Source organism: Rhinatrema bivittatum, chromosome 3, assembly GCF_901001135.1.
Source record: "Rhinatrema bivittatum chromosome 3, aRhiBiv1.1, whole genome shotgun sequence".
Taxonomy (NCBI): domain Eukaryota; kingdom Metazoa; phylum Chordata; class Amphibia; order Gymnophiona; family Rhinatrematidae; genus Rhinatrema; species Rhinatrema bivittatum.
The window spans coordinates 280,374,143-280,392,370 of record NC_042617.1 but is presented as its reverse complement, the minus strand read 5'-3'; the positions used below and the strand labels follow the sequence as shown (position 1 = coordinate 280,392,370).

The following is an 18,228-nucleotide window of genomic DNA, read 5'->3' as shown; positions in this document are numbered from 1 at the left end:
ATGCGCCTTTTGAGCCATTGAAGCGCGCGACTCTGAAGGATCTGACCTTGAAAGTGGTGTTCCTTGTGGCTGTCTCCTCAGCGAAGCGTGTTTCGGAGCTTCAGGCCTTATCTTGCAGGGAGCCCTTCCTACAAATTACGGAGGCAGGAGTAACCTTGCGGACGGTTCCCTCTTTTCTCCCGAAGATAGAATCCTCCTTTCATTTGAATCAGTCAGTGGAGTTTCCTTCCTTTGCAGACCTGGATTCTTCTATTCCCGAGTCTAGGGATTTAAAGAAGTTAGTCTTGAAACGGGTATTATTGCATTACTTGGAGGTGACTAACAGTTTCCGTCTCTCGGACCATCTTTTCGTCCTGTGGAGTGGCCCCAAGAGGGGTCAAAAAGCTTCAAGGGCCACTATTTCACGATGGCTAAAGGAAGCTATTGTCTCTGCGTACCTTGTTCAGGGCTGTCCGATCCTGGTGGGTCTTCGGGCTCATTCTACTCGATTGCAAGCAGCCTCATGAGTGGAATGTCAACAGGTGTTGCCACAGGAAATTTGTAGGGCGGCTACTTGAAAATCTACACACACTTTTGCAGGCATTATTGCCTGGATGTCCGAGCCCCAGAGCCAGGTTCTTTCGAGGCTAGTGTGCTCCGAATGGGGCTCTCAGTCCCACCCCAGTTAGGGAAGCTTTGGTACACCCCAGGAGTCCGGACTGATCCGGGTACATACAGGGAAAGGAAAATTGGTTCTTACCTGCTAATTTTCGTTCCTGTAGTACCACGGTTCAGTCCAGAGTCTCATCCATTTTCAGCGTTGGGAGAAACGGAGAGTCCTCTCGGTCATTCGTTATTTCATATTCTGCAGATTTATTAAATGTTCTTATAGTGTATGCCCTCCATTACAGGGTGTGAGTATGGGCATGTTTCGTTAGTGCTTTACAGGTTTTTCATTCCCTCTGCTCCTCAGGGAGGAAAGTTTATGTTGTAGTGGAAGTTATGGTTTATCCTTTCTGCTTGGGTACAGTGTAATACTGACAGACTCTAGGTGTCACCTCAGGGTATAGGGCAGAGTCCATTCAAACTTCTCTGTCTCCATCTGCTGGAGGGGAGGCAAAACCCAGGAGTCTGGACTAATCCGTGGTACTACAGGAATGAAAATTAGCAGGTAAGAATCAATTCTCCTGTGTGCCTGCTCATTTAGGGAAAAACAGTCCATGCTAAGTTTTGTATAATTGACATTTGCTTATCGTCCACCCAGACCAGTCCAGGAAGCATGTATTTAGCACCCCAGCAGATGGAGACTGATTAGCTAATGCCACTCTTTATGGGACAAAGTGAAGCCTTCAGCATCTCAATTTTTGTCTGCCTCCAGCATATGGCAGACATACTGAATTGCTCACAGGGGGTATAATCCTTGGACAGTCTTCCTGGTGGAGTAGGAACGTGTGTGTGTGTGTGTGGGGGGGGGGGTTGGTCACTCGTTACTCTTTTGATTCTTAGAGGATTTGATAGCCAGTGGGGCTGGCTTCCTTGCCTGCTGGCTGCATATCTGTTTTCTCTCGATTTCCTTACCTGCTGGGTTGAGTCTGTCTCTGGAAGGAATGAATAGTTTCTCGGTTGCTTCTGTCATTCTTTTCTTCAGGGAAGTATCTCTTTGTCCTGTGGCAGGTACTCTCCAATCTGAAACGGATTTACTTTCGGAGTGTCCCTGCTCAAATTGTGCTAACCACGATGCATCTACCCTGGAGTGGGGAGCTCTTGTTGATGGGCTCTGGAACATTTTTGTCAAATCAACTTCCACAAGCTTCGGGCAATCAGACACATGCTATGGGCTTACAGAGAGCAGCTGTCCAACAAAATTGTCCTCATCCAGACTGACAACCAAGTAGCCATGTGGTATATCAACAGGCTGGTAGGCATGGGATTGTACCTCCTATGTTGGGAAGTGGTCCAGATCTGGTCCTGGGCCCTGGCGCAAGGGGATGGTGTTCAAGCTATGTACCTGGCCGGTACGGAGAATATGATAGTGGACAGGCTGAGTCAAGCCTTCAGACTCCACGAGTGGTCCCTGTCCAGTGAATTGGATTTTACACCTCTGAGGGACCTTAGACGTAAATCTGTTCATGTTCTCCCTGCAACCGGAAGGTGCCTCAATTCTGCTTCCTGTCCAGGTCAGACAGCAAACCAGCCTCGGACGCTCTTGCCCGTCATTGGGGCAAGCTTCTTCTGTATGCGTATCCTCCGATTCCCTTAGTGGCAAAGATACTCTTGAAGCTTCGCAAGGACAGAGGGACTATGATCCTCATAACTCCTCATTGGCCTAGACAGGTCTGGTTTCCACTCCTGTGGAAGTTGACCATCCGTAAGTCAATCTGTCTGGGGACTTCACAAGATCTCATCATGCAAGATCCGGGCAGGCCACGGCATCCCAACCTCCAGGCCCTGTCGCTCACAGCCTGAATGTTGAGAAGTTAATCCTGCAGCCACCTGTTCTTTCTGAGGATGTCTTTCTGGTCCTGGTGGCTTCCAGAAAGCCTTCTATTAGAAAGTCTTACGGACTGAAGTGGAGGTGGTTTTCCATGTGGTGTGAGCAGAAGGCCTTAGATCCATTCTCCAGCCCCACACAAAAACTGCTTGACTATCTTCTACACCTGTCTGAGGCTGACTTAAAAACCAACTCCGTCAGATTTCATCTTAGTGCGACTGGAGCATGCCATCACTGTGTAGAGGGTACGCCCATCTCTGTAGAGCCTATAGTTCCTCATTTCATGCAGGGCCTGCTTCAATTGAAGCCTCCCCTAAGGCCTCCCTCTGTGGTTTCGGACCTCAACGTGGATTTAGCTTAGCTGATAAAAGCTTCTTTTGAGCCGCTGCACACCTATGACCTGAAGTACCTGATCTGGAAGGTCATATTTTTGGTGGAGGTCATTTCAGCGTGCAGGGTCAACAAGCTCCAGGCCTTAGTGACTTCTCCACTTTATGCTACATTCTATCATGACAGGATGGTCTTCAGTACGCACCCTAAGCTCCTGCCGTAGGTGATGACAGTGAGGTGCACGTGTTCCCCTACCTTGTCGACTGGCTCATCAGGAGCACCAAGCAGGAGGGCGCTCTAAGCTCCCTCCGCCTGACTGCCAAGGTGTTTCAGTCACTAGGGTTCATGATCAATTTTCCCCAAATCTCATCTGCGCCCGTCCAAGCAGCTAGCCTTCATTGGGGCTCTCCTGGACCCAACTCTGGCCAGAGCATTCCTACCCCAGGTACTGCGCTCAGACCCTGGTGTCACTAGCACACTCCATCCAGCGGTGTCGGATGGTCTCTGCCCAGGTCCTGCTCCGCTTGTTGGGCCACATGGCGGCATCGGTTCATGTAACTCCGCTTGCCTGGCTAGCCATGCGGGTAGCGCAGTGGACACTCCGCTCTCAGTGGCTCCAAGCCACCCAAGAGCTCTGTGTCATTACAAGTTACTTCACCCCTAAGGGACTCCGTCTCCTGGTGGGAAAGCCTGGCCAATTTGGAGAGAGGCCTCCCCTTCCAAGCGCTATCCCCCCAGGTGATACTGACCACCGTTGCCTCCACCTTGGGCTGGGGGGCACATGTGGGCAGCCTTTGGATACAAGGCATGTAGTTGGAGCAGGAAGCAAGTTGTCAAATAAACTTCCTGGAGCTGCATGGGATCCCGGTACACCCTCTCAGTGTTCCAGAATCACCTGACCCACAAAGTGGTTTTGATCCAGACCGACAACCAAGTCTTGATGTGGTACATAACTAAGCAGAAATGCATGGGCTCCTTCCTGCTTTGCCAGGAGGTGGTACAGATTTGGGCTTGGGCCCTGTCCAAGGTCATGCTCTTGCGAGCAGTTTACCTTGCAGGGATAGAGAACGTGCTGGCGGACCATCTGAGTCTCTCATTCCACCCGCACAAATGTCCACTCAACCAGACAGTATTGGACAAAATCTTCTGTCTGTGGGGCATTCCGGACATGGACCTTTTTGCCTCCCTTTGGAATTTCAAGGTGATCCACTTCTGCTCCCTGTACAAGGAAGACGGGGAACCAGCCTCAGGTGCCTTTGCCAAGTTTTGGGGCAAGGGCCTATGGTACGCGTATCTTCCGCTCCCACTGGTGGGGAAGACTCTCGTGAAACTCCAGCAAGACAGGGGCACCATGATTCTGGTTGCCCCATACTGGCCGTGACAAGTCTGGTTCCTGATCCTGCACAATCTATTGATCCAGGAGCCCATACGCCTGGTCACCTCCCCTGATCTGATCACGCAGGACCAGGACAGGTTGTGCCAGCCGAACTTGTGTTCACTGGCCCTCACTACCTGGATGTTGAAAGGGTAGTTTTACAGCCCCTTGACCTCTCTGATAATGTGTCGCAGGTACTGGTGGCTTCACAAAAGCCTTCCACCACGAAGTCTTACTGGTTAAAATGGAAAAGGTTCACAGTCTGGTGTGAGGCGAAGGGCTTAGCCTCTTTCTCGTGCCCCACTCCGCGACTATTGGACTATTTGTGGTCCCTCTCGGAGTCTGGGCTACAGATCACCTCTATCAGAGTCTTCCTGAGTGCTATCAGCACTTATCAGCAAGGGATAAGTGGTACACCAATTTCTCTGAGCCCTTGATGGGCCTGTTGCAACTAAAGCCTCCTCTGTGTCATCCTGGGACCTCAACGTGGTACTAGCGCAGCTCATGCAGCCTCCTTTTGAGCCTATCCGCTCCTGAGCTTAAACATCTCACCTGGAAAGTCTTCTGGTTGCGGTCACCTCTGCTCGCAGGGTCAGTGAGCTTCAGGCGTTAGTGACGTATCCACCCTATCTGAAATTCTTTCATGACAGGATGTTTCTACGCACTCACCCTAACTTCCTGCCTAAGGTGGTCACAGATTTCCATCTCAATCAGTCCATAGTTTTGCCCACCTTCTTTCCGAGGCCCCACTCCCACCAGGGTGAACGGGCTTTGCACAGCCTGGATTGCAAGCATGCTCTTGCTTTTTATCTTGAGCGCACAGCAGCCCATTGGCAGTCATCACAACTTTTTGTCTCCTTTGATAAGAACAGACTTGGTGTTGCGGTGGGCAAGCAGACCCTGTCCAACAGGTTGGTGGACTGCATACCTTCTGCTATGAGCAGGCAGGCCTTCCGCTTGGAGGCCATGTCAAAGTGCACTCAGTTAGGGCCATGGCAGCATCGGTAACGCACTTTCGTGCGGTCCCCATTGCTGAGATCTACAAGGCTGCGACGTGGAGCTTCCCTGCACACGTTCGCCGCTCATTACTGTTTGGACAAAGATGGTCGACATGACAGTATCTTTGGCCAGTCTGTCCTTCGTAATCTATTCCAAGCGTAAGAACCCAACTCTCCCTATCTAGGGCCCAGTGCCTGGTTCGTGCTGCCTCCCATTCTCAACCTCAGCACTTCTGTTGTGCCTGTTGGCACGTGGTTAAGTGCCATGGGTTTTGTTACTGCCTGGGGTACCCGACAGCTTGGTATTCACCCATCTGTGAAGACTACCATCCTGCTTGACCTAGGAGAAAGCAGAGTTGCTTACCTGTAACAGGTGTTCTCCTAGAACAGCAGGATGTTAGTCCTCAGGAAACCCGCCCGCCACCCCGAGGATTTAGGTTCTCCATCGGTTTGTTGTTTTATTTTTTCACTCGTCTTTTTTCGCTAAGATACGAGACTGAAGAGGGTCCCCGCATAGCTGCACGGATAGTGGCATGCTAGGCATGCTCAGTGTTTTCCGTACCGGGCTCCATCTGATGATGTCATCCTGCTGTCCTAGGAGAACACCTGTTACAGGTAAGCAACTCTGCTTTCCCTGCCCCAATAGCAAGGCCACCACGGGAGCCCATCCCTCTGGTGGTGAAGAAGGCCTGCCGGAGTAAAACTTTGGTAGGAGCCTGACCCCAAGGAGGTGGAAGAAGGGGTTTGGCGGTGAGCTCTGATGCGTGCATGTGAGAATAGGAGCTTGAGTGTAGGTGTTTGTGTGTGAGAATGGAGCCTGGGTGTTGAGTATGAGAATGGGAGCCTGAGTGAGGGTGTTTGGGTGTGAAACAATGGGAGCCTGAGTATGGGTGTTGTGTGTGAAAGAATGGGAGCCTGGGTGTGCATTAGGAAAAGACTGACAAGGGGAAAGTGGAAAAAAGAGACATGGACCAACTGATAATAAAAATAAAAAGATCAGATATATATATATTGAGATTTTAGCAATTGAAATATGCCATCTTTGAGTGCCTTTCTTATAATTTTGTATTTTGCTCTTTAGCCTTCCACTGTTCAGTCTGGTTTCTCAGGTTATTTCAGTTTTGTTTGCAAGTTTCTATTTCTAAATTGTAGTCCCTTATTTCTGTATTAGGTAAGGGTCAGTCTATGTTCTGCCTGTGTGTGTCTGAGGTACAGTATTGCTGCTAGCATGTAGTTTCTCTATAGGAATTTGTAGCAGTGTTCTATTATCCCAGTAGGTGGTGTATTAATGTATTAATGTTCTATGGCCTGGTGTAGTATTTGCATTGCTTCTTTTTCATAAGGTTGCTGCAAGGTTCTAGGCACCTTTTTTTTTTTTTTTTGCAGGTGTTTGTGTTACTTCACAAATGTTTATCAGTGAAGGGAGTCTGTTTTTTATTCTGAGGTGACTCCAGAATTTTAATATAGCTTTTTTTCATGTTGGGTTATAATGTGAACTGTCATAGTTTTGCTCAGCGCCCATTCTCTTGATTATTGCTATTTTATTGTAGTTATGGTGATCTCTGCCTTTCTGGAAAGAGGATTCAAGAAAGAGTACATTTGTTTTATGATATAATTGATTGGATCTGATATTTATGTGCTCTTTGCTTTTTACCAGATATTCTTGTTTATTTAATTCATTACAATAAATATAAAATAAATTAATACAAATGAATAAGACATTTTAATGTTGGTAAGTGCTTGAAATAAGAGTTAAAATATTCTAAAAAGTTTCACGCATGATGTTTAAGGGCTGTTGTAGACTACTTAGGAACCTATTGTAAGATGCATGATAAAGCATTATTTATCAATAAGAGTACAACTAGTAGTGTTCAGACCTGTATGCATACTGCCCACCCTTGTTAACCTTAGGACCCACCCAAAAATTTAGTTCTGACTACACCACTGGTACAAACCACCCATCGGGCCGATTCAGTAAAGTCCGCGGGAGAGCAGGCGAATGCCCAAGCCACTCGCCTGTGCGCGCGATTCAGTATTTAAATTAGGCCCGGCGGTAGAAACGCCCTGAGCAGCGGCTGTCAGCGGGTTTGACAGCCGACGCTCAATTTTGCCAGCGTCTGTTCTCGAGCCTGCTAACAGCCATGGGCTCGGAAACCAGATGCCGGCAAAATTGAGCGTCCAATTTTCGACCCGACAGCCGCGGGCCAACTTCAAATTTTTATTTTATTTTTTAAACTTTTTTTTTACCCTTCGGGACCTCCGACTTAATATCGCCATGATATTAAGTCAGAGGGTGCACAGAAAAGCAGTTTTTACTGCTTTTCTGTGCACTTTCCCGGTGCCCGAAGAAATTAGCGCCTACCTTTAGGTAGGCGCTAATTTCTGAAAGCAAAATGTGTGGCTTGGCTGCACATTTTGTTTTCTGAATCGTGCGGGAATACCTAATAGGGCCATCAACATGCATTAGGTTCGGCGGGTTGGATGCGCGTTTTCGGCCCCTTACTGAATAAGGGGTAAGGGAAAACACGCGTCCAATGGCAGGTTAACAGTGCGCACCGTCGAAGCGCACTGTACTGTATCGGCCTGTTTATGGACAGTCAATAGAGCTTATAATCTAATTAAAACAAGTCAAGAGACTTAAGGAGTTTCATATAGTAAGACAATGGTTAAAAGTAGTTAATGAAGCTGAAGATGGACAATCAGGCTTTAAATTTAAAAGCTACCTAAAAAAGATGGGTTTTTAGATGGGATTTAAACAAGGCAAGAGTGGGACTATAACGCACCAACTCAGGAAGTCTGTGGTGCAGCCAGGTGGAAAACATGGAATCAGGAATTGGCAGTAGAGGAGAAAGGCATAGATAGGAGTGTAAAAGGAGGGGTGTAGAGAGATGAGAAGTAGTGAGGAGCTGCAGAGTGAAGACACTTGTAGATGAATAAGAGGAGCATGAACTGCATGCGGGAACAGATAGGGAGTCAATGCACTGATTTCAGAAGAGGGGTTATATGGGTGTAGTGACTTTGGTGAGAGATAAGTAGCATACCTGAATTTAGGCTAGATTGTAGTGGAGAGAGAGGGATCACTGGGAGACCTGTGAGGAGCAAGTTGCAGTAGTCTAAGCAGGAAGGGATAAGGGTTCTGGTAATGTGTTCAGAAAAGAAGGGATGGATTTTGGCAATGGTATGTTTTAGAAGAGTTTTGGATATGTGTATAAGAGGAGAGAGAGGAGTTGAAGATGACTCTTAGGTTACAGGTTGAGAGAACTAGGAGGATGACCATGTTATCCACAGAAACAGAGAGAGGAGGAAGAGGGGGACGTGGGCTTGGGGGGAAAGGTAAGGAGTTTTATCTTGATCATGTTGAGTTTAAGGTGGCAGTAGGATATCCAAGCAGCAATTCCAGACAAGCAAGCTGAGATCTGGGACTGGATTTCTGATAAAATTTCAGAGGTAGAGAGCTAAATCTGGAAGTCATTAGCATAAAAATGGTATTGAAGCCATGAGAGGAAATCAGAGCACCAAAAGAATTAGTATACGAAGAGAAGAGGCACACCAGTTGATTGTGGGGACTGCAGCAGAGGAGGATCTGCCAGAAGAAACACTTAGAAGTGTGATGGGAGATGTAAGAAGAGAACCAAGTCAGGACAGAGTCCCGAAATCCAATTGGGGACAGAGTATCAAGGAGTAGGTGTGATCAACAGGGTCAAAAGTACAGGTAGTTCAAGGAGGATAAGGACTGAGAAAAGGCCTTTGGTTGTAGCCATAAACAGGTCATTGGAGACTGTGGCAAGAGATATTTCAGTTGAATGTAGAGGGCAAAATCCAGACTGAAGTGGATCAAGACTGGCTTGAGATGCAGTAAAGTCAAGACAGTGACAGTGAAAAGCACATTCAAGTAATTTGGAGATAAAAGGAAGGAGGGAGATGGGACAATAATTTGCGGGACAGGTAGGGTGAAGTGAAGGATTTTAAGGAATGGTTTGATCACAGAATATTTGAAGGCAGCAGAAACAGAAGCAATGGAGAATGATAGATTGAGGATGACCAGCTCATTAGAACTGGTTCCACTACAAAAAAGGTGCTATTCCAAATATTTCCTAATTAAAAAAAACAAACAAACAAAAAACATTGTTGTCTCTGACCCATCTTAGAGCTCAGGAATTTCAACAAATAGCTAAAAGAAAAATTCAGGATAAACAATTTGGATACCATCCTTCCCTTCTTGGAGAATAGCGAAGACTTTCCTCCCTAGACTTCAAAGATGCATACACTCCCTCTTAATTCATAAGATTCATAGGAAATTTCCACCTTTCACCACTGCAAACTACTATCAATATTTTATTCTCTCATTTGGCCCCTCAGTGGCACCCTGAATTTTCACAAAATGTGATGTAGTTGTTGCTACTCTGTAAAGGGTGAACAGTGTTTTTGGTTTTCCATATTTCAACAACTGGCTCATATTATGCCATTTCCTTCAGGAAGCTTATTCCTCTACTCATTGTAGGATGAACACCCTTCAATCCCTAGGATTTCTCATCAGTTTCCCAAAATTTAGCATAAAGCTATCTCATGTTAGAGACTTCATAGGAGCTCACCTGGTGACAACACAGGGGAAAGCATTTCTCCCTCCTCAGAGGGCAGACATTTTATGAAAATTAATCCTAAATATCACAACCAAGAAAGAGAGGTCTCTGCCTACTTCTTCATGAAGATGTAAGTCATGTGGCAGCATCAGTCCATGTCACCCCCTTCTGCATGTCTTCACATGAGGCTCAGTGGCAACTGAAATGTTAATGGAACCAGAATCTTCAATATCCAACACTCTCATCCAATCTCTAACATGGTGGTTGCATGGTTCAAGTCTTTTAAAAGATCAATGTTTTCACTAACTCTAATTTTAACAAAACTCTAAAAGACGCTTCCCATCTAGATTGGGGATCTAATCTGAGAAACCTCCACTCCTAAGGAACCTGGTCAAGAGGAGAAATTTCATTTAAACTATCTAGAATTGAGAGCAATCTTCAGTGCTCTCAAAGGGTTCATTCTATGGTTGCAACACAACACCATCTTGTTCTTCAAACAGACAGCCAGGTTAATATGCTATATCAACAAACCAGGAGAAACAGGCTCTTTAGGTCTTTGTCTAGAGGCCTCCAGAATTTGGAAATGGGAAATTTCCCCAAGGATTTTTTTTCTAGGTGTCTATCTTCTTGCAAACCAGAACTGGCACACAACTTAAGTTGCCAACGACAACTGCATGAATGGTTGCTTCACAATCAGATAGTGTAGGAACTTTTGGGACATTCCCTAAATGAACCTCCTCACAATGTTCCGAGACAAACTTTCCTGCATATTTCTCCAGGAGACCAGGAAGGAACAGTGTGGCTGTGAATGTTTTCTTAATTCTATGGAATAGAGGGCCTTTTTACATGTTTCCCTCAATTCACATATCCAAAACTGTTCAAAAGCTCAGAAGAGGAGGAGAGAGGGCCTGTTTTTGGCCTTGTCAAATTTAGTTTCCATGGCTTCAACACTTATCTGTTCAACAACCAGTAAGACTGTGGAGATTGTCATCCATCATCACACAGTGCAATCAGAATCTACATCCCAACCTACACTCTTTTGCTTTGACTGTGTGGATGTTGAAAGTCAACTACTTATCTGTGTAATTGCCTACGGAAGTAAAGAAAGTTCTTCTAGCTTCATGAAAATACTCTACTAGAAGATATTACAACTTCAAATGAAAAAAGTTTGCTTTCAGGTACTCATGTTTTGGTCAGGACCTCTTTAATTGTGCTGTCCTCCTTTTTTTTTCTTTTTCCTTCAGTATCTACTAACCTGATTCCAGATTAAAAACTAACTTTCTCAGAAAGAGGTGATGCTAAATTAACCTGATTCCAGATTAAAAACTAACTTTCTCAGACAGAGGTAGACGGAGGTCTACCAAAAAGTTTTCTTGTTAACCTGTTTTAATGTATTTCACCCCTGAAGTGATGGTTTTGTTCCATGTAAACCGGTGCGATATGTATTGTATACAGGATCACCGGTATATAAAAATTAAAAATAAATAAATAAATAAATGCTAGGTACTTCAAAGATCTGGGACACAGATCCATAGATATTTTATTTCCTTTCTTCTCCCTCCATCCCTCCAGGATGTCCATTTTTCCCACAGACTAGAACTGGACATTTGAGAACTGGAGGAAAGAGAAGAACCTGACAACCTGATCCTCCCCTCATTTGCATAAATTTACTACCACTGCCCCTGAACCAGCCTCCTCTCTTATTCCTCTGTTTCTATTCTAGCATCCCCAGGACAGGGACAGTAAACAATCTAATAGTGGATCAATAGAACCAACAGGGCTGTTGATTCATGAGTGCATCATTAACTTGAAAAAACATGAGCATGACAGAACATAATCTGCATAAATGCATACATTCCATTAATTGTATTCATGCATGTGTATTATGGGTGCATTGCTCATTCTTCCCAATGTTATGGAAATATTATGAGTGCATCAATCATCTACACTCTCCACTGATCTCTCTTAGTGCTCCCAACAGCTAGCTAAGGGACGCAGACACAACACAGCACAGCACACAGCCACTTACATACACCCTTTGTATTATAGTATTGTAGACATTTAAAAATTGTGCTGTTTCTAATTTGCTGAAAACAAATTGACCATGAATCCTCTGGAAAAAAAATTGAATTATAATAGTAAACCTCCCATACCAAAACAGTACTAACTGCCAGCACTCAAACAGTAAGACCCCCCCTACCTATGAAAAGGCAATACTGAACCCCCCCCCCCCCAAGCCCTAAAACACCACCTATTATGAAATTAGAACAAGTCGAACTGGATGCAGAGGTTAGCCATTGCTCCACCAATATGTCTTCAAATGTTTCCAGTGTCATTGACACAAAACTACTGATTACTTTTTCATCCCCAATCTCTAGCACTAACTGCATGGATTTTGAAAGCCAATTAGTAAGATTGGTGCCTTTCCCTACGGAAATAAAAGTAGTAATCTTGGCAGCAAGAAAACCTTCTTCTGGACACTCATATAACATTAAATGGAAGAGGTTTTCCATTTGGTTTGCTAGCCAAACGGTAGATCATTTAACCGCTCTACATCTATTTTGCTTCAGTATCTTCTCAATCTGTTGAATTCAAAGTTTGTGGTCCATTTAAGTGCTATTGCTGCATATCATCATCAATTGGAAAGTCATCCGATTTCTTATTATCCTATGGTAGCTAAGTTCATTAAAGGCCTCTATAATCTTTGTTGTCCTATTACAGTTCCTCCTACCTTATGGACCTCAGTGTATTTCTTGCTAAATTGATGACTTTGTCATTTGAACCTTTGACTACGGTGGATCTTAGGTTTTTATCCTGGAAAGTATTATTCCTAATAGCAGTAATTTCAGCACACAGAGTGAGGAAATTTCAGGCTGTAGTAACCCAAGAGCCTTTCACTTGGTTTTTCCAAATATAGACGAGTTCTAAAGGTTCGCCCTAAGGTTTTACCAAAGATCGTGTCTCACTTCCATTTAGACCAATCCATTGTACTACCAATATTTATTTCCAAAACATCATTCCAGTAAAGCTGAATACTTTCACACATTAGATTGTAGAAGATCATTGTTGTTGTGTTTAGAAAGAACCAAGGCCTTTAGAAAATCTACACAGCTTTTTCTTATATGATGCAGCTAAGCACAGCTTACCTGTAAAAGCAAACTTTATCTACATGGTTCTAAGGAACTTATTTTGCTTCAACTCTCCCTCCTTCCTTCTGTATCCACAAAAATGCAACTATTTCATTGCAACCCTCAGTGTGGGAATCCCCACTTGTGTAACTGGATTAGTCCTGTTTGTCCACAGAGAAAGTAAAGTTGCTTACCAAGAACCGATGTTCTCTGTGGACAGTAGGACAAACCAGCCACACAATGCCACCCTCCTCCATTAGAACTGAAGATTAGTTAGGGTAGGAATTGAAGAGGCTCGCACAGGATTACCCACACCTGAGAGAGCACAATCTGTGACATCGCCCAATTGTTCGGCTGGTGTGCTCCTTTCCACAGAGAAAACCTATTACAGGTAAGCAACTTGGCTTTCTTTCCAAGACTACATAACCGTAGGGGCGAGCAAGTTCTTTATACAATGGATTGCTGAAGAGTGTTAATCTTCTATTTGGAAAGAAAATCTCACAGGAAAATCCTCACAGCTGTTTGTTTCTTTTAATCCAGCTAAAATGAGTTTATTAGTTACAGAGAGGGCTTTCAACAAAGACATCTGCTTGCATCCCTTATTGCTACAATCAGTTAGGCTAGCATCTTCAAAGTAAGGTGGAAAGCCCATCAGGTTAGAGCTACAGCAGCTTCCTTAGTGCATCTTCACACTGCTTCCATAGAAGATATCTTCAAGGCTGCTACTTGGTCTTCCACCCATAACTTTACTGTTTATTACTGCCTGGAAAATGCTTTGCATCAAGACAGCAACTTTGGACAGGCAGTTCTTCAATTTCTTCACCTCTGTTCTTCATCCTCAGACAATTAACACAGAGTGCAATTATCTATTGAAATGCAGAAATTATCTAATCATATGCAACCCTCAGCTTGGGAGTCCCTAGTTGTGTGGCTACCTTTATTCTGCTTATCCATGGATAAATCTCTCACCTGAAACAGATGTGTTCTGTATACAGCAGGATAAATCAGCCTCCCCTTAGAAATGAAAAATATGTTGCTGTAAGGACTGAGGAGACTTGCACAGTGGGCCGCTGTGTCAGAAGGTCTGCACATGTTCAGAAAAACCACATCTTTTCTGAGCTCTGATAAAGCTTTTTTTGTATCTAGCCACTTTCAGATGATGTCATCACTTGTGCGTTTGATTTATCTTGCTGTCTATGGAGAATGTATGTTACAGGTGAACTTAGATTTCCTCAGCATGCTGGTACATGAACTGTTCCTCGTTAGCCTCACAAAATGCGTACTTGTCATGTTGTCCACCTACCAGCAGAGGTAGTGATGACCAGAACTGTAACAGAATTTAAACATGCTTGGGACAGGGATGGAAGACAGTCATAGGAGTAGGGTTTAGAGGTGGGGTTAAAAGACACAGGCGGGGCTGGTGTTGGATCGAGAGCAGGAATTTATATGCTTATCTCTTCAAAGTGGTAGAGAACCAGACAGGAAGATAACTGAGCAGACTGGATGGGCCCCTTGTCTTTATCTGCCATTATCTACTATCTCAGAGGTAGGCAAACCATGTCCCCTGGACCACATCTGGCCCTCGGAAGCTTTCAGTCTGTGACTCAGCAATGAGAACAGGAGGTACGCAGTCAGGAGTGACAGCAGTGATTGGAAGTAACCATGTGGCAGGGTAGCAGTGTCAGCCAAGTCTCACTGGACCTCCACAGGGACCCCTCTCCTGCTCATTTGACCCTCACTGCTTTGCCCCCTCCTCACAGATTGGGCCCCCAATGTGGCCCTGGAGCCAGTTTACCCACCCTGTACTATGTTACTATGTCCCAGTCTCAGTTGTTGCCCTGAGTACAGGACCCTGGCATTGCAATTTGTAAGGTATTTACTTGCTGTATTTATTGTGCATTTTTGCTGCTGTGCACCTCCTCAAATGTTCCTATTTGGACCGAGGAAAGTGGTTTAGAAAGTGTTTAATTAAACTAAATTTCATTTGTAACGCTGGTTGTGCCATTGGATAGCTGCATCAGATGAATACGGAAGTCTGAGGCTTGCTTGACCAATGGCACTGCGCAGTTTTTGTAGCCCGTTCCAGCTCCTGTATCGGTGGCTTCATGGAGGGGATGCCACATTTCCTGAATCTGATAGATATTTGCTTGCATTGCAGAGGCCGAGACAGCAGGGGAGCAGCCATGGCAGAAGAGACCTGTCGAGTCAGATTCTGAATCTGAGAGCAGCCAGGAAAGGTGCAGTATTTGATTTTGCTTTGACCGCACTTTGAAAACAGCGCGAGTTTTATGCTTGGAGGAACGAGGAGAATAGACTCAGGTTCCAGTTTCGAATTTAACCTGAAACATGCTGCTGACACCCGATCTGCTTAATGTTTTCTAGAGAGAAGTGTGTTCTGTCAAAGCCTGCATCCAAGAGGTTCAGAGTGATCGACAGTGAGGAGGAGGAGGAGGCAAGCAGCAAAGGTCTGTATCTCACGCTACATGTTCCCCTCGAGGCTGTGCATCTCTGCTCCTATAGGTAGGGGGAGGATGGCTGGGTTTCAGGAGAATGTACAGGCCATAATCTTCGCCTCTGGATGGAGATGGGGGAGGTCCCCAAAAACTATTTCTTCAGCCATGCCTTGTGCGGGGCCAGGCTACGGGTGCTGGTATGCATGTGTGCTAACAGAGGCCTCTCTTCCTTGCAGAGATGATGGAGCAAGACCAGGGCTCTGACTCCGAGGGGAGCCCGAGACCCAGCAAGAGGAGGTACTCGCAGATTAATGAAGACGAGGACTGATGCAGAGCCTGAGCCCTTCCTCTTTCGTCTGCCACCTCCGGGCCAGCTGCAGTGCAGATGTTCCTGTGAGCATCTGGCTGGAAAGGGGCTGTGGTGGGCAGAAGGGAGGCGAGTGGATTTTGATACCTTTGTAGCCTTATGTACTGGGTGGTCTGTGGGTCAGACATTTTCTGGTATCCATTCAGGTGCGGCAACATCACTGCACCTTTTATACTTGTGAAGGGTTGTGCTTGGTGTGCGCCTTTCTCCTTCCCCATGGAAGAGGGGGAAGAAACAAGAAGTGCCTCTGCAGTGCTAATCAGGACCAGTAAAGCCCTGACTGCCCTGTTAGTGATGTACAAAAAGCTTCATTTCTTTTTTAGTGTATATTTGAAGGGGGGGGGAGTAACATTTTATTACATTTTTGAAAGTATTTTGTGTACACAAGGGGAGCGGTAGAGGTATTGCCCTAAGTTTCATGGGGGAAGTGATTTATTGAGATGTCTGACAGTGAAAAAAGAAAAACCTCTGACACACAAAAATGCCTTTGAGAAGCTGGGTGAATAGTTTTCTAAAGCAAAGGTGTGAAGTGTTTGTTAAAAGCTAAGATTCTTTTTAGATACATGTACATATGTTTGTGCTCTCCTTTGTATTGGGTGTGCTTGCTGAATGCTACATTTTGTGGATGAAATGCACCCACATGTCCAGCGGTGCCGTGTGATGGGCTGCAGTAATGTGGGCTCTGGGGTCCAGGCTAACAGGAGAGGGAAGTGAACAGGGAGCTAGGGTCGCTTGCATTGTACACTGGGGCATGGTGCCTCCCAGGGACATGCTGTTTTGAGATCAGCAGTGCAGTACTGAACTGGGGGGGGGGGGGGTGGTGCCAGAGGAGGAGGAGAAGAATGCAGATGGGCCTAACCCAAAATGCTTGCCCTATGGAGTGCCATGAGGACTGAAGGGCCAGAATTTCTGCACTAAACGCCTAATGCCTTAAGCGTTCTTTTTCTAGCTGCTTTGTATATCCCAAAATGTCTTACCCTCTCTCCAGGAGAGAAAGGAATGGGAAGGAACCCAGGAGATTTATCCTGCCCAGAACGTTGCTCAGTGTGTGGTTACAAGGCTTCATAACAGTGGTTCCAGCTTTTGAGAAACCCCCACCCCTTTCCTGTTTCAGCCTAACCAAAATACTGTAAAATGAACTTTGTTCTAGTCTGGAACATATGCAAATATCTCATGACTGTTCACTGATCAGGTCAGAAGTCCTGAATAAACAGCTTTGCAAGCCACTTTGCACTGTAACCCACCACACGCACAAGACCCTAGAGGAGCCATTTTTCCCCCAGGCGAGGGTCACACCATGGCTAGGGAGCTGCCGTTTTATCGAGTGCCTTGCACAAGTCTTGTCCTTTTGTTCAGGTGCCTCTGCTTAACCGTAACTGTGCAAGATCTCCAGATCATCTGAGACTATCTGGTTACATGGCAGAGGAACAACTCAAAAGAAGTTTACAAAATAGGAAAGTTCCATTTCTTAATTGATAAGTCTGAGAGCTTGATGAGTGCCTTACAGACCTTTTTTTTTCCTTTGAAAGTGCGTGTTCTTTGGAATTTTTCTATAAGTATCTGAGACACTAGGAATGCCTTAATTACAAAGGGGAAATAGGTTCCCCCCCCCCCCCCCCTTTCAGGCAATCACCCATTCTGTTGTGGTGAATTTCAGTTCTTGTTCCTGTGGTTAGGGCTCTGAATATTTATCTCATTGGAAAGTTATTGTTCTTGATTTGTTTGGGGGGGGAGGTTATTTTTTAAAGATCAAATTTCAGCACCAAAATTGAGGATGGTAATTTTTAATGAGAAAAACATGAAAATAAAATTGTTTAAAGTATGAACTTTTGTTCCTGTGTATTATGTTTTGATGGAATAAATTATGCAGAATAGAAAAACATGCCTGTCTGGGTGATTTTCAGCACTTGGTTCTGCAGCTAATGGAAGGGGAAGGGGTTATTTTATTTTATTTAGGTAATTTGTGGCTGGAGGGGTGAGTGGGTCGTTTTATAGCAAACAAGTTTTCATCTGCAGTACTAAAATCAATTAACAAATACCTAGATTCATCATTCAGCAAAGGGAAATTGTGGAGACACTGGGCATTCATGCTGCAGACTTCTCTCCACAGCTGAATCGCTACCTCACTTGCCAAAGGTGAGCTGGTGTTTAACAGCTGTCTCTCATGGTTATAAATACAGTAGAATGATGAGCCGTGCTAAAAAAAAAAAAAAAAAAGGGTGGGGGCGAAATTGTGCAGCCCACTGAGATTGGACCCCACTCCTTTTTCACCCAAACCCCGCCCACACTATTTCCCTTACCCTCATTTAAATAATACCACTGCGTTGCAGCCGTTATCGCAAGGGGTAGGGCATTATCACATGCAATGTGGCCATATCGCATTTTGATAAATGACAAAAAATTATTTACATTTTTTAAATGAGGAATACATTAAAAATAATTTTTAAAAAAAAGTGTTTTCCCCCAAGGAACACGGGTACCGGGGGAGGGAAGATTCTCTTCCTGCTGATATAGTGTCTGGATTCTT

General features: G+C 45.1%; 1 protein-coding gene across 2 annotated transcripts in view; it reads left to right on the top strand.

Moving 5' to 3' along the window:
• Positions 1-17,527, top strand: part of TIMELESS (timeless circadian regulator) — a 148,094-nt gene extending 130,567 nt beyond the window's left edge. For both annotated transcript variants that reach the window (XM_029594810.1, XM_029594811.1), the window contains exons 28-30: positions 15,040-15,118; positions 15,264-15,346; positions 15,571-17,527. In XM_029594810.1, the coding sequence (XP_029450670.1) occupies positions 15,040-15,118; positions 15,264-15,346; positions 15,571-15,662 (254 nt within the window). In that variant the 3' untranslated portion in view covers positions 15,663-17,527. The remainder of the gene's footprint in view (positions 1-15,039; positions 15,119-15,263; positions 15,347-15,570) is intronic.
• The last annotated feature ends 701 nt before the right edge of the window (positions 17,528-18,228 follow it).